This window comes from Vombatus ursinus, unplaced genomic scaffold (assembly GCF_900497805.2).
Source record: "Vombatus ursinus unplaced genomic scaffold, bare-nosed wombat genome assembly UNPS02014792.1, whole genome shotgun sequence".
NCBI classification, from domain to species: domain Eukaryota; kingdom Metazoa; phylum Chordata; class Mammalia; order Diprotodontia; family Vombatidae; genus Vombatus; species Vombatus ursinus.
In genome coordinates, this window is record NW_020954570.1 from 11164230 (window position 1) to 11179016 (window position 14787).

Below are 14787 nucleotides of genomic sequence, written 5' to 3' on the forward strand. Positions count from 1 at the left end.
GTTGATTTTCTTGAATATATTTTCTAGGTAGGACACTACTGACAGCCACTTGTCATCACACGAATCTGGGACATATTTTTTCATAAAAGAAAATTTCCTAACATCTTTAAATTTGACAACTCTTTTAATCTCTTTGGCAGGAGATAACTAGTTAACCTCTGTGTACAGAAAATATTGGCATATGTAATCTTTTGTTGATAAAAATTTTCTTTTTAATTTTTTGTTTTGGTAGCACTTGCCAATAAATAATTCATGGTTAAATATTTGCATTTTCCAATACTTGATTCTAGAATCCAGCAAATATTTTTGTAGTATTTCATATCTCTTCTTATACATATTTTCAGATAAATATCTTCTTTCTTTGGCATTTTTATGGCAAGAATTCAGAGATGTCTCTAAGTTCATAGATGTTGAAACCAAGCAGATCAGTCTCAAAAATACTGATTGATTTGGAAGTTCCCTTTAACAGTGAATTGACAGGCATTTATTAAACATCTATTCCAGGCAGGGAAGCAAGGGCAAAAATGAAACAGTTCTTTCCCTCAAGGAGCTAATAAGAAGATGGTATGCATGTAAATACATTTATGCAAAATATATACAAAATAAATACAAGGTAATTTGGGGAATGAGGGCACTGAGATCTGGGGGGATCAGGAAAGACCATGTAGAAAGTGGTACCTGAATTCAGTCTTGAAGGAAATAAGGAAATCTAAGAGGTAGAAGTGAAGAAAGGGAGTGATTTCCTGGCATGAGGTACATCCAGTACAAAGATACAGAGATGGGAGATGGAGTATTGTGTGTGAGAAACAAGAAGACCAGTTTATTGTATCACAGAGTATGTGAAGAGAAGTTTTGTATAACAAGGCTGGAAAAGTACCTTGGGACTAGGTTGTGAAGAGATCTAGATGACAAATTGAAGTTTATATTTCTTTCTAGACAGCAGTATGGTCAGACCAACAGTTTAGGGAAATCACTTTGTCAGTTGTGTGGAAGACAGATTGGAGAAAAGAGACTTCTAGGGCACAAAAACAATTAGAAGAATATGGCAACAGTTTAGGTGACTGTTCCTAACAATCTGTACTAAGATGATGGCTATGTGACTAGAGAATAGAGAAGAGATGCAATAAATGTCGTGTAAGTAGAAACAATAAAATTTGGTAACTGGTTGAATATGTGGAGAAGAGTGAGACTGAAGAGTTGAGAATAAGACTGTTACATGCTTGCGTGACTGAGAGGATGGTAGTGCCTTTTACAATAAAAGCTTAGAAGAGGGGACAGTTTGGAAAGACAATGAATTGTTATGGACATGTTGAAATTGAAATGGCTATGGGACATCCAGTCTGAAAGAAAGTTAATGCTGTAGGACAAGGAGAGAGTTTAAGGCTAGCTTTAGAGATCCAGGAATCATCTGCAAAGGGATGATGATTAAACCAGTGTGAAGATCACCAAGTGAGATAATATGGAGAGGAAAGAAAAGCAGGACCAAAACAGAGGATTAGGAAACACACAGTTAGAGGGCATCACATAATCTTCAAAAGATTTGCATCCTTAACCACAAATCTCTTGAATCTTCAACCTTTTCTCACCTACCTTTTTCCTTCCCTATTGCCATCAAACATGGCCAAATTTTCCCAACACTTGAAAAAAGCCTAACAACTTTGATTTAGACTCTGAAGCTATTGTCCTAAATCTCTCTTTCCTATCTCAGCAAACTTCTTTTTTATATATTTTATTTTTTCTAATTACATGCAGAAACAATTTTTAACATTCTTTTTAAAAATTCTGAGTTCCAAATTCTTTCTCTCTCCCTTTCCTCTTCCCTCCTTGAAGAAAGCAAAAAATTTGTTAAAAATAGTACATGTGCAGTCATTCAGCAAATTTCTTGAAAAAACTATCTGTACACGCTGTCTCCACTTCCTCCCCTATCATTCACGCCTTAAACCTTTGCCTTCGTTACTTAATAGAAACTGGTCTCTACAAAATTACCAATGATCTCTTAATTGCCAATTCTGATGATCTTTTTAGTCTTCATCCTTCTTGACTTATGTGTTGCTTTTGACACTGTGGACTACACTTTCTTCTCTGGATTTCTGTGATGCTACTTTCTCCTGGCTGCTCTTGCTGACTCCTTATTTTTATTACGACTTCTGCCTTTGTGTGTTCACCAAGGTTCTGCTATTGGCTCTCTTTTCTTCTCTCTCTAAATTTTCTTCACAACCTATCAGCTCCATGGGTTTAATTGTCATCTCTATGCAGATGACTCACACATCTATGTACCAGGCCAAATTCTCCACCTTGACCTTTAGCACTGAACTACCATTTGCCTATTGGATGCTTCAAACTGGACTGCTGAAAATACCTTAAACTCTGAAATTCCCAAACTGAATTCGTTAGTTTGCTCCTAAATCATCCTTCTTTCAAATCTCTCTGTTTTTGCTGAAGCTACTACTAACTTTCCCATCTTTGAGGTTCAAAGCCTCAGCATTATCCTTTATTCCTTACTCTCCCTCATCCCAGGTACCAAATCAGTTGTCAAATCTTGCCATTATAACCCTTACAACAATAGCAATTACTCAGGCCTCTGGCCTGGGGATTCCATAGCACTTTGTCTGAGAAACCAGGAGCCCTGAAAGTTCAATTCTCTGAACTTCAGAGATCTAAGGGGGTTTAAAACCTACCAGCATTCTTAATATAACAACCTGGGAAATGTAGATCAATGCAGGAACTCAGCTTATCCAGGTCAAGACCAAGCACCCGACCCCGAAGAAAATTAGGGCATAGAGTCCACTGCTGGTACAAGGTCCTAAGTCAGGAAATGAGGATAAGGATATAAGTAAACAAAATAAAGTGCTAGCCACTATAAAGAATTATTATAGGCCCAGAGATTCCCAAAAATCCAAGTTAGAGAAAATAATTCCACAACTGCAAGCAAAAACACAAAACAAAAAATAGATTCTTCTACAAAGTGGGGAGGAAAGAATTGGATTGCGAATAAATAGTTTATAATAGAAAGTGAAACTTTACCTCATTAAAGATTTCTCTTAAAATGAGAATAAAGCATGTAAAAATCAATGACTCCATGAGGGGAAAATAAACATAAAATAGAAGGGAAAAAAAAAGAAGAAAATGTAAGGTATCAAGCACAACTAACACAGACAACTGATTAAAGAGAAAGAATTTGAAAATCATTGGACTTCCTGAAAATCAAGTTTAAAAACAAACATTGGTACTAGGTACTATATTTCAGGAAATCTTAAAAGAATAAAAGATTATTTCTAATAAAACTTTAGGCTAAAGCCAAAATAAAAAGAATCTACCAATTATATCCAGAAACTCCAAAAGGAAAAGTCCTAGGTCTGTCATAGCCAAAATACAGAGCTCTGATATAAAAGAAAAAGATACTGCAAGCAGGAAAGAAGCAATTCAACCTAAAAGAACTAATTCAAGTGTTAAGGTACTATAAATGAAAAGAATGGTATAATACTCCCAAAGTCAAAAGATGTAGGCCCACATCCAAGAATAACTTACCCTGCAGAGTATAATTTTATTTGTTTTTATAATTTTATTTATTTGTTTTTAATTTTCAACATTCACTTCTGTAAGATTTTGAGTTCTAAATTCTCTCCCTCTCCCTCCACTCCCCTCTTCCCAAGGCAGCTTGCAGTCTGATATAAGCTATACATATACCATCATATCACAGACTATAATTTTAAAAGGGAGAAAAAAAATAGACCTTTAATGGATCTTGAAACATTTCTGATTAAAAAAAAAACCAACAAAAAAAAAGTTGAACAGAAACTTTGAAAAAAACCTCTCTAAATGACTCTTGCCAAGAGAGAGTTAAAAAGATAAATTTATTTTAATAATTCAAATAAGATTCTAATATGAGGAGAAGAAACAAGCATTACTTCAGAACTTTAATGTCTTGGGGCAGCTAGGTGGTGCAGTGAATAGAGCTCTGGCCCTGGAGTCAGGAGGACCTGAGTTTAAATTCAGCCTCAGGCACTTAACACTTACTAGCTGTGTGACCCTGGGCAAGTCACTTAACCCTGATTGTCTCACCAAAAAAAAAAAAATCTTTAATGTTTTCAAAGGGCATTCATTGAAGTACAGTTATCCCTGCCACATAGTGACTTTCCCCATCTAGGTTTCAATATATTGCAGGTTGGCATAAGAAATTAAATGTAATTTTTTGGGGAGTTTTGCAGAAGCCGCAGATGACACATGAAGGCCAGCAAAAAAAACACAGAAAAACTCCTTTTACATACAGTATTTTTACTTAACATTGACCTACATATCACCTATGACCAAATGCTTAATCCAAATTTTACAATGAGGTACTGTAAATACCCCATAAAAGAAAAAGAAAAAATTCAGACTTCTTCTCTGGTATGAAAAGAGAGTCAAAAAATTTTATGAGGATTTTCCACATCATGGGGTACTGTGCCCATAACCCCTGTGATGTGGAAAGGATAACTGGAGTTTTATTGTTAGTCCTTCATTCTCAAAGAAGACCAATGACATGACAAGGGCGATGTCTTGACTTGTTTGTGAATTGGCCTTGTGTGAGGTAGAGCTGTGCAAAGTTCTCAGCATTACTGTCTCCTCCAGTCATAGAAGTCCAGTGGCAATGATGAGGTCTAGAGGTTTAGGGGTGCTGGAACCCCGAGATCACGACACATTGGTGCTGCCTGAAAGAATTTGACCCAAGCCTTCTTTAAGCCAAAGACAAGATTTATTAAAGATCTGCTGTATTAGCCAGACTCTTGAGGAATCCGAAAGTCTGTGAGGTATTGGCTAAATTCTAAGAATGTGAGCAGTGACTAGATTGTAAGAATCTAAGCACCTTAATGGAGACAAGATGAACCTTATATACAGAAAGACTGTGGGAGGTGATGAGGATGGATTCTAGACCCCAAAAAGGAAAAACTCTGTACTTTCCCACATGGACAAATCTCTGGTGTTCCCCTGAGGCTATAATCCCATCAACTGACCTTTCATTGTGGCTACACTCAGTCTTCCAGTTCTATGTTATCCTTAACCTAGCCTGGCCTTCCATTGTCTTACCTCCCTATGGCCCCCTGCCATTTCCCATGCTTAATCCTAACTAGGCTCCATTCTCCCTTGGCCACATGGTCCAGGTCCTAGGAGTTCTGTTCACTCCAGCTTACTGGCCACTCCCATCTAGATCTCCTTAGACCCCTCCTCCAGTCACCCCAAACTACTTGGCCACTCCTAGATCCCTCCCACAGTCTTTCTGTATATAAGGTCCATCTTGTCTCCATTAAGGGGCTCAGATTCTTATAATCTAGCCACTACTCAAATTTTCACAATCTAGCTAATAGCCCACAGATGCTCAGATTCCTCAAGAGAATTTTTTACCCATTGGTCCTTTCTGGTGCTAAAATTCAACTTAGCTGTACTGGTAAAAGTAGTTACATTTCAGATGAAGCAATTGAATTTATATGGTGCCACATAAGCAATTGTAGGAACATGAAGCATCTAGATGCCCTTGAGTTAGAGCTTGGGGGAAGGCTCATCAGTGAGCCAGGATCAGCTCAGAGTTAGAGTTTTAAAAATCTAATTTAAGAGTTTACAAAGCATTTTATACATTTGATTTGATTTTCATAGTTCATTTGATTTTCATGGTAATCTTTTGAACTAAAATATTATCTCCATTCCCATGACAAATAGATGACTCTGCTAGGATTTGAATCCATGTCTTTTGACATGTCTAGAGATATTCCCATGACATCTACTAATCTTCTTCTCTAATTCTGCTCCATCCCTAGTAAAAATCAGGATGGTCTAAATAATCCACTGGACAATCTCTATCATGTCTAATGAATTAATACAAACTTCCTCAAAAGGATGTTTACACTTCCCTCCCATTTGGGGGGAAACTTCTTTTTCCCCACTATCCTTCCAATTCCAGAATAATTTGAGAATCTTCACTGACCGTATACATCACATATGAAGTATAATCTAGGTCAATTCATTCTTTTGTATGAAATCACTGTTAGAATTCAATGAGGAAGGTTTCTAAGGAGTTTATTTCCAAATCTCTAGAGTGATATCTCGTCTAGACAGTTAACTGATCATGAGTTTGGTAGATACCACTTGGATGCTTAGATCACTGATGAAAATGAAATGACTTTGGTCAAATGATAGTTGTTCCAACTGCTTTTTCATCTAATAAGGAACAGCCATGCTACATTTTAAATGGGTAAGGATGCAACATGAATGTGGAGACCTTACAGATAACACGATTCTAAATGTGTCTCTCTCCCAGTTAATTCACTGGAGGGCAAAAACTATATGAAGACTTTACATCTTCTGAGATATTGAAATGCACCTTGGGAGAGAGGTTAAAGCAAAAGATAAATATTTTGTAGTCACCCACTTAAAGATGAAAATCAAAGAGGTCAAGTAGTGAGAAGTATGTTTTTTGCACTGCTTTATTCATCAGTCAGAAAAGGGGAAATGGCATGGAAAAATAAAGAAAAATACCAATAATAATATATTTTTATGTTTTGTGAAGGAAAAAGGAATAAAAAAGGAAAAATCTATATGAAAGGTTTGGACTATTTGGGCTATCCATACTTAAAAATTTTGTGTGTGTGATGTTCTTGTTTTTCCACATGTTGCAACTTAAATATTCCCTTTTAGAGTTTTTTGGTAGGATAAATACAACGTATGACAGAAGCAATATTAAACTTCAATAAAGGCTTTTAAAAAATCTGAAAGCAGTAAGTATTTATAAGTCTTTGAATGAAGAGGATGGAATAAAAGACATTTAACAGATTAAAATAATAAATGACTGACTACTGCCTATCTCGCTCTTTTTTTTAAGAGTTAAGAAGGTAAAGATGTGACCATTAGTTATAATTTAAACTGCTGCTTTTTCCTATATCAATCAGATTGAGTCATTCCAGTTATTCACAGGCACTTGTATCCTAACACTAAATCTGTATTACTGAATTTATAAGGTTTGCTTAATGGCAAATATGTTAATGATCCAGGCAAAAAATCAGTTGCATATTTATATGCAAAAGGCATTTGAGATTTTAGTATAGGACCAAATGGAAATATAGATCTTATTACCTTGTTTTCAGTGTTCTGTATTCAAAGGGACCACTGCTGTAAACAATCATTCATGACTATTTCCTCTGTGCAGTTAATTTGCACTGTGTTGGCACGGCAGGTTTTTTGTATTTGTTTAGGACAAGTAGACATGAGCAAGTCAAGAATAAATAATATGTAGTAAAATCAATAAACCTTATTATTAGTCACTAAGGGGACTGATTTTTATGTCCATAAAAATAAAACAATTATAGCAGTATTAATGGTAGCTTCATCATAACAATATAATGGAGCCAAATATGCTTGTCCTTCGGGAAGGTTTAATTTTCCATTCAGTAGCAGCTATATGCTCAGCCAGAAAAACAGCACACCCATTATAAATAACCCCTGACCTTTGGCAATTCATGTTGTCAACAGAGACAATATTATAGTACTAAGGTGGTGGAGAGCCAACAAAAACATTTGCCAGCTAGTCTCAAATGTAGTCAAAAGCCAACCATCTTATACTTTTGGTTATGTAATAAGCTGCCTTTGTATTTACCAGTTAATCTTCAGTTTATTTTAGCAGAAAAGCAGAACATGGTGCAACAAACTGTTTACAAGTGCATGTACTCCTGAATAACTAGGAATTACTGAAATGTCAGCTATAGAGTACATATACAGTCAATGATAGTGCTCCTGTTAGTAGCTTGAGATTACGGCTGTTTCCCAGTAATCAGTTTTCTATTTTTTTTTCCTTCTAAATAAGACATAGCTTTCAGATGCACAATTTATTCAGTTGATATAGATGATATAGATATATAGATATTCAGTCAGCAGACTTTCCTTCATTTTATAGATCTTGAACAATTAAAGGTTGTTCCATTCAAATACAAAAACTTAGCAATCATTAAACATTGCAAATTCATTTTGTCTCCTTTAACAAAGAAAACATAAATATATGAACTTACCAGAGAAATGATAATACATGTTTTTCAAATACATCAAAATGCATCATGAGAACTGACATAAACACTGGTGGTTTTTAAAGCAATAATCAAGAGGGTGTGATATTTTCCCACAAGTAGTAAACAAACATTTTTAAGCACCTACTAAGTGCCAGGCACTGTACTAAGCCTGGGGATACAAAGAAAAGTCTCTGCTCCTCATGAAACTCACAGTCTAATGGGAAGATAATATGAAAAAACTATGTACAAACATATCCTGGATAAATTGGAGATAATCTTGGAGGGAAAGCACTAGCATTAAGGGGAATGAGGAAAGGCTCCTTCAAATAGGTGAGACTTTAATCGAGCAAAGCAAGTAAGGAAGAGGAGATGAGGAGAGTGGGCATGAATTCAAGGGATGAGGGATAGCCAGTGAAAATGCCCAACTTTGGTGGAAGGGTTGTTTTACTGGAGACCAGTGTCATTGGATTTTAAAATATGTGGAGGGGGTTAAAGTGTAAGAAAAGTGGAAATACAGGAAGGGGGCAAATTATGATGGGCTTCAGAAGCCAAACAGAGGAGTTTATATTTGATCCTGGAGGTAATAGAGAGTCACAGAAATTTAGTGAATAATGACACAGTCCACATCACTCCTATGGACGGCAGTGCTAGTTTACTATATACAGGAAAGCATGGTGAAATTGCAAAAGAAAGAACAAAAGTTACATAAGAGAGCTAATGAAGAGCACATATCAAAAGAAATGGCCCTTTAAAACCCAGTCTTTCTCAAACAATTTGGCAGCTTCGCTATTGCTTTCCCATTGCTATTTTATATCTTTTACAAAGCAAGTATAAAAGGAGTGTCTCACAGCCCCAATCCTAATTAATGTAACAAATGTCCCTTTGAGTTACAGAATCAATCCATAGATCAAATGTGTTAACTAGGTGTGAACAATACCTGGACACCTCTATAGAATCAATCAATCAAACACATAAACTGGGTGTAAACAACCTAGTGAATAAAGTTGAAAATAAGCAAAGTGTTTTGAGTCTTTGGATGAAATCAGATTACTGAAATGTATTTGGTATTACTTGTGCTAAGGAAGAGTCTGACTCAGACTACCACCCTGAAGTTGAGATGAAATAAAGCACACTCATAGCTCATTCAACAGTTAACAAAAGGAGATTTACTTAGCCTTAACATAGAAAGGATACTCCAGCTTGGGGAATCTGGTCAGTAGGACAGAGTGTGGTGACCTGCTCAAATTCATTGTCTGCTAATTTTGAAGGGCCCCAACTCCACAGTGGGTGAGCCTTTATAAGTCCATAGGTAACCAAGAAGCCATGTTAATATGACCAAGCTACAAGGAAGCCACAGTTTGAACTCCCCTCTCCAATAAATCAAGTCCAGGGGAAAGATGCCACCTTTCAGGGTAAAACTAGCTAATTCCATCTCATGAGGGAAGGAGGGAACCCTGATAGATAATTGGTTCTATCACAAGTTGAAAGTAGACACACTTATCGGTCTATATATATCAAAGAAGGAAGTTCTGGAGGGGATATTTCTAGTAACTGCTTTGTGAGTTAAGTTTTGCGAAGGCTTTGAAGAGGCAGATCCCTTGCATCTGCTGCAGCAGGCAACAAAGTGAGGGGGAGGCGCCAGGAGAGAAGAAGGAGTGTCACACTTCGCCCCACCTTGATTGGAAGAAAACTTTGTAGCCTTCAAAAGGTCAGAATATTTGGACTTCCCAGTAGCAAATGTAGAAATGTCCCTGGAACAGCAGCAACTGATAGCAAAGTTTGCTTCAGAAGCTGAGGACAAAATGGATACCTCAAGAACAACTTCATGAGGACTATAAGAAGGGAGAAAAAGACTTCTATCGAACCAGGAGCTGTGAATTATGCCTGTGCCATATATGTTCCCTAAGTTTGAGTCCACTTTCCCCTGGACTTTGTATGTATTTGTGGGAGAGTAGGTCACACACTTTTGGGGGAAATATTTTCAACACTTATTCTTGCTATACTACCTTAGTAGACACCACTAAGAGATAATTAAGTCTAGCTGGCTAATTGATATAAACTGGATAAGAAAAGGAAAACAAACCTATGGTGACTTGTGAGTGAGAGTATTTGAAAAATACTCCCAAACCTTCAGGGTTACCCTCAGAATACTGAGAGTAGTAACTGCCTTTTAAGGACCCAACTCACCAGTTCAAGAGAAAGTTGGGAAAGTAGCCCCAACAGGGGTGCTACCCTGAGTGATACTGGAAATGTTTCTTAACCTTCAGCTTTAATACATGTGACCTGTAAACATGGAATGTTAAGTATATGAAGAAGTAGAAAACAACTAAAGGAAAATCCTAGCACCTTAACACACACACACACACACACACACACACGCACACACACACACACACACCGAAAACAAAAACAAAAACAAAAAGACACTTTGCATTACAACTTTCCCTGGAAACTGAGTAGTGCAAATGTCTAAAAGCATTTGCAGTCATTCATACAGAAGAATTAAAGAACTTTACAATTAGAATGAATCTGAGAGACAACCTCACTCACGCCCTTATTTGACAGATGAGGAAAAAGAGGTACAGAATACTTAAATTACTTGTTCAAGAGTCACATACCTTGTTAATCACAGAAATTGATTTAGGTCTTTTGAATCCTGGTACTCTTTCCACTAGATAATGTTACCACTCCAGCATGTTACTATTACAAAAGTGTATTTAACTTAGATGAAATTTCAGAATCAAATCAGCACTTTAACAGTTAAAAATAATATTCTTTAATAATTTTTTTCTAGAAATGTTGGCAATTCCCCACACCCTTAGGGAATGGAATTTTGCTATGTATAGAAAGCTTCTTTATATTACAACAAATCCAATTCACCTTTTATAAATAAATTATATGACTGCCTTTTAAAAACTAGCTACATATTATCAAAACATCTATTTACTAGTTTAAAAATACCTTTTAAAACAATAGTTTAGTGATAGATAAACATAAATAGGTTAGTGAATGGATATTTCAATTTTGAATCAGCTATTTCTGATGTCATATACACATAGCCTAAAAAGTATCACTAGGTGTCTTCCAAATTATAGAGAATTCCTTATTTGAATACATAGGTTTCAAACTGTTTTGCAATATAATTATATATTGTGCACCATATTAATCATCCAGTAAGCATTTTTCTAGAGCGAGATATGAGATATAATGTAAAGTAATTGATGTACATAAGCTTAAGAGATTCCTTTGAAATTCTGGTATATGATGTCCACCAGGAATATAACAAGACACAAAAGCATTTAAAAAAAACAACTTTTTTTTTAATTCTGATTGCCAAATTATTTAAGGCATGTATAAAAAAAGCATTCAATATACATTTTACACAAAATAAACTAAATTACAGCATAAAACAGGTAACCAGGCAATGGTATTAAAGTCTCTTTTCTAAAACTGGATAATTGTAAACATTAAAAAAAAAGACTGTGGGACTATTCAAGTAATAGAACAATCACAGATGTCTTCTGATATGCAGGCTATTGGGTTATTTGCCATTCAATATTTTTAAATGGATGTTTCATTATTCCTAGATGCTCATTATTTCCCCATTTAAAATCTATACATTATGTACAACACAGTTTTTGTGGTACTGGCAACCCCATGCCTTCCAAAAGTATATTTTCCACCATACACAATTACAATGAAACAGTGAATACAGTAACATTTCACACTGATGCATCTTAACAGGAGCCACCAAATAGACATCTAAATTGTATGAAAGTGTCATCATCACAGTTAGTCCTTCTGAGAGGCTTGTGGAAATATCTTAAGGGTATGCAAGGTTCAGGCACACTGATACATAACATTATTTATAATTTAAAAGCAAAAGGAAAAGAAAACAAATAGCCTTTTGTGGCTAATACATTTCAACATGACAAAATCACTTTTTTCCTTTATTGTGTGGCTTGCAACTTGGCAGCAGACCCTGTGTATTTGAGCCTGGTTACTGATATAAAAAGTAAAGAATATACATATATAACACATATATATGTATGTATATATATATAAAAAGAAGTTTAATTACAGCGACATTTGTTACTCTGTGATAAAATCTGCAATTTACAAAAATGAAATGACTGCTTTTTGCCTGCCATTAAGGCATTTCAAATTAACACCATGGAACTGATGTCTGTAATAAAGCGCTTCCCCATGTGATCCAATCACATGACAGTGTACATTTCCAATCTCTTCACTCTCTGCAAAAGAAAACAAGGAACCTTAAGAAAATTCTTTTTTCATGATTAACATTGAAAACTATGAAACTGAAGAGCTTGCTTTATTGTATTAATTCTCTGGATTACTCCAAGATAATATTTGAAATAAAAAAGGAAAATATAAAGTTTGTCACGATATGTAATGTGAAATTCAATCATTTTATTTTTAACCTGTGGTTGAATGAAACTAAAAATATATTTAGATTTATATTTTTCTTTAGCATTATCAATATACATCTCCTGTTTTTACAACTTTAATGTTAAAACTAGATTAAGCAATGGGAGTCAGAAGACTAAGAATGTTAGGAAAACTCCTGGTACAAAGATATGCATGTTCTAAATAAGGAATATAAATGCCACACAATTAACATAACAAAGTAAAAAAATAAAAATTGCAGTTTGGAAGGAACCTGGCTTTCAAGCTTAAAAATGCCTATCATTAGCTTTCTTTCAACCCTGTTAATATGTCTCTTTCTTTAAAAGTAATTCAAAACTCACAGGATATTTACCTTCTCTGTGCAGGAAACATACCAGATGCAGAAGCTTGAGCAGCCACCTGCTGAGTAGCCACAAGGGCAGCAGAGGTTAACCCTAATTGACAAAAAAGAAAAAGAGGTCCTGTTTCTGTGGCCTTTGGAAAGACAATCTAGGTACAGATTTTCATGCTGAATCTCTGTAGAATCCACAGTCACTTTGCCCTTTCCTAAACAAATGCATAAAACATCACATACAACAAAGACAAAGAACAAGATGTCTAGTCTGACTAATATCTCTTTACTAGATATACTGAGTTTTCCTTCCTTACTAGCCAGTTTAACAGAATCTAGCATTCCATCTCATGTTCCTTTCTGCGTCCTGACACTGTATAGTGCTAAAAGGCTTGCATACATTATAGAATACAAAACTCGGTAGCAATAAAAGGTATCAGATAACAAAAGGAAACAAAAGCCACATTGTAGTACAGAACCAACATAGTCATCTAACTTCTCCCAATGATGAAGAATAATACATTCTATAAGGAACATGGAATCACTAAATCATATTTAGAAAGAGTAACAACTTTTGTCTGAAAAAGGTAGATTTCTCACAAGCTCTTTCCTAAGTGAAACTAAAGTGCTAATCTAGGAGGAAATATTTTAATTCTGTCAGAACATGAGATTACACACACACAAAAAGTGACCAAACTGGACAGAAAAGACAGAAAAAATTAATTTATCTTTTATATGTCTTTTATTTTTGTATACTTTCTTCTTATGAATATGGGCTATTTTAGAAATTACAGATGTATCATCCTTGATATAGACAAAGAAGGTGATCTGCTTGAGTTAGATTGAGTAGTTATAAAACAGAAGCTGCATAAATAAGGATAATCCCTTACATTTGTATAAAGCCTTCCCATGTCAAAAAAAAAAAAGAGTATTTTCTTGAGATAATAAATACTTCCCAACACCCAAACTCCCAACAAAGTATATTCCTCCAAAATGGTTAAGTAAAACCATATAATAGAGCAGGGGTTCTTAACTTTTGTATGTGTGTCATGGACCACTTCTTGGTTCATGGACCCCTTCTCAGAATAGTGGAGTTTTTAAAAGTCGTAATTGAAGGAAATGCTAAAAATCAATTAAAAGTTAGTGAAAATAAACATGTATTTTCCCCATCTAAGTTCATGGATTATTATGTATTCCAGGGTTTTGTTGTTGTTCAGTCATTTTTTAGTTAACTCCAAGGCTCTGGGGTTTTCTTGGCAAAGATACTGGAGTGGTTTGGCATTTCCTTTTCCAGCTTACTTTATAGATGAGGAACTGAGGCGAACAGGATTAAGTGATTTGCCCAGGGTCATACTGCTAGAAAGTGAATGAGGACAGATTTGAACTCATGAAGATGTCTTCCCAGCACACTATCCATTGCCCAACCCAGCTGTCCCTGGGCAAAAATCCTTATAATATGACTGAGACTCATAAGTTACTTTTTCTCCCCTTATAGTTTACCTAACATTAACAGAAAAGGCCAGTAGGGAGGACATCCCAGGCATAGGAGAGAGACAGTGAGAATGCAGAGTCAGGGACTGATTATCTGTTAGAGGAATAACAAAAAGGCCACTGTCACTGGATTGTAGATTATATGGAGAGGAGTAAGGTATGAGAAAACTGAAAAGGTAGGAAGGAGACAGATTAGAAGAGCTTTAAAGTCAAACAGAGGATTTTATATTTGATCCTGGAGGTAATAGGGACCCCCTGGAGTTGATTGAATAGAGGAGTGACATGACTGGATGTGCACTTTGGAAAGATCACCATAGCAGCTGAATAGGGCATGGATTGGAGTGGGGAGAAACGAGTCAGAAAGACCAATCAGAAGGCTATTGCAATAGTCTAGGAATGAGGGGATGAAGGCCTACACCAGGGTGGTAGTACTATCCGATAAGAGAAGGGAGTGAAGATAGATGTGAAAGGTCTTATGAATTTAGATTGGGTAGGGGAGGAGGGATG

At 35.7% G+C, this 14787-nt stretch overlaps 1 protein-coding gene across 4 annotated transcripts in view; it reads right to left on the minus strand.

Annotated features, from left to right (window-relative positions):
- Positions 1 to 11436: 11436 nt before the first annotated feature.
- Positions 11437 to 14787, minus strand: part of ZNF608 (zinc finger protein 608) — a 198876-nt gene continuing 195525 nt past the window's right edge. For 3 of the 4 annotated variants that reach the window (XM_027869153.1, XM_027869151.1, XM_027869150.1), the window contains exons 8-9: positions 12811 to 12892; positions 11437 to 12283 (exon numbers count right to left, since the gene is read on the minus strand). In XM_027869153.1, coding sequence (XP_027724954.1) covers positions 12277 to 12283; positions 12811 to 12892 — 89 coding nt within the window. In that variant the 3' untranslated portion in view covers positions 11437 to 12276. Of the gene's footprint in view, positions 12284 to 12806; positions 12893 to 14787 lie in introns of those variants that run through there. The other variant, XM_027869149.1, reaches the window with a different exon arrangement.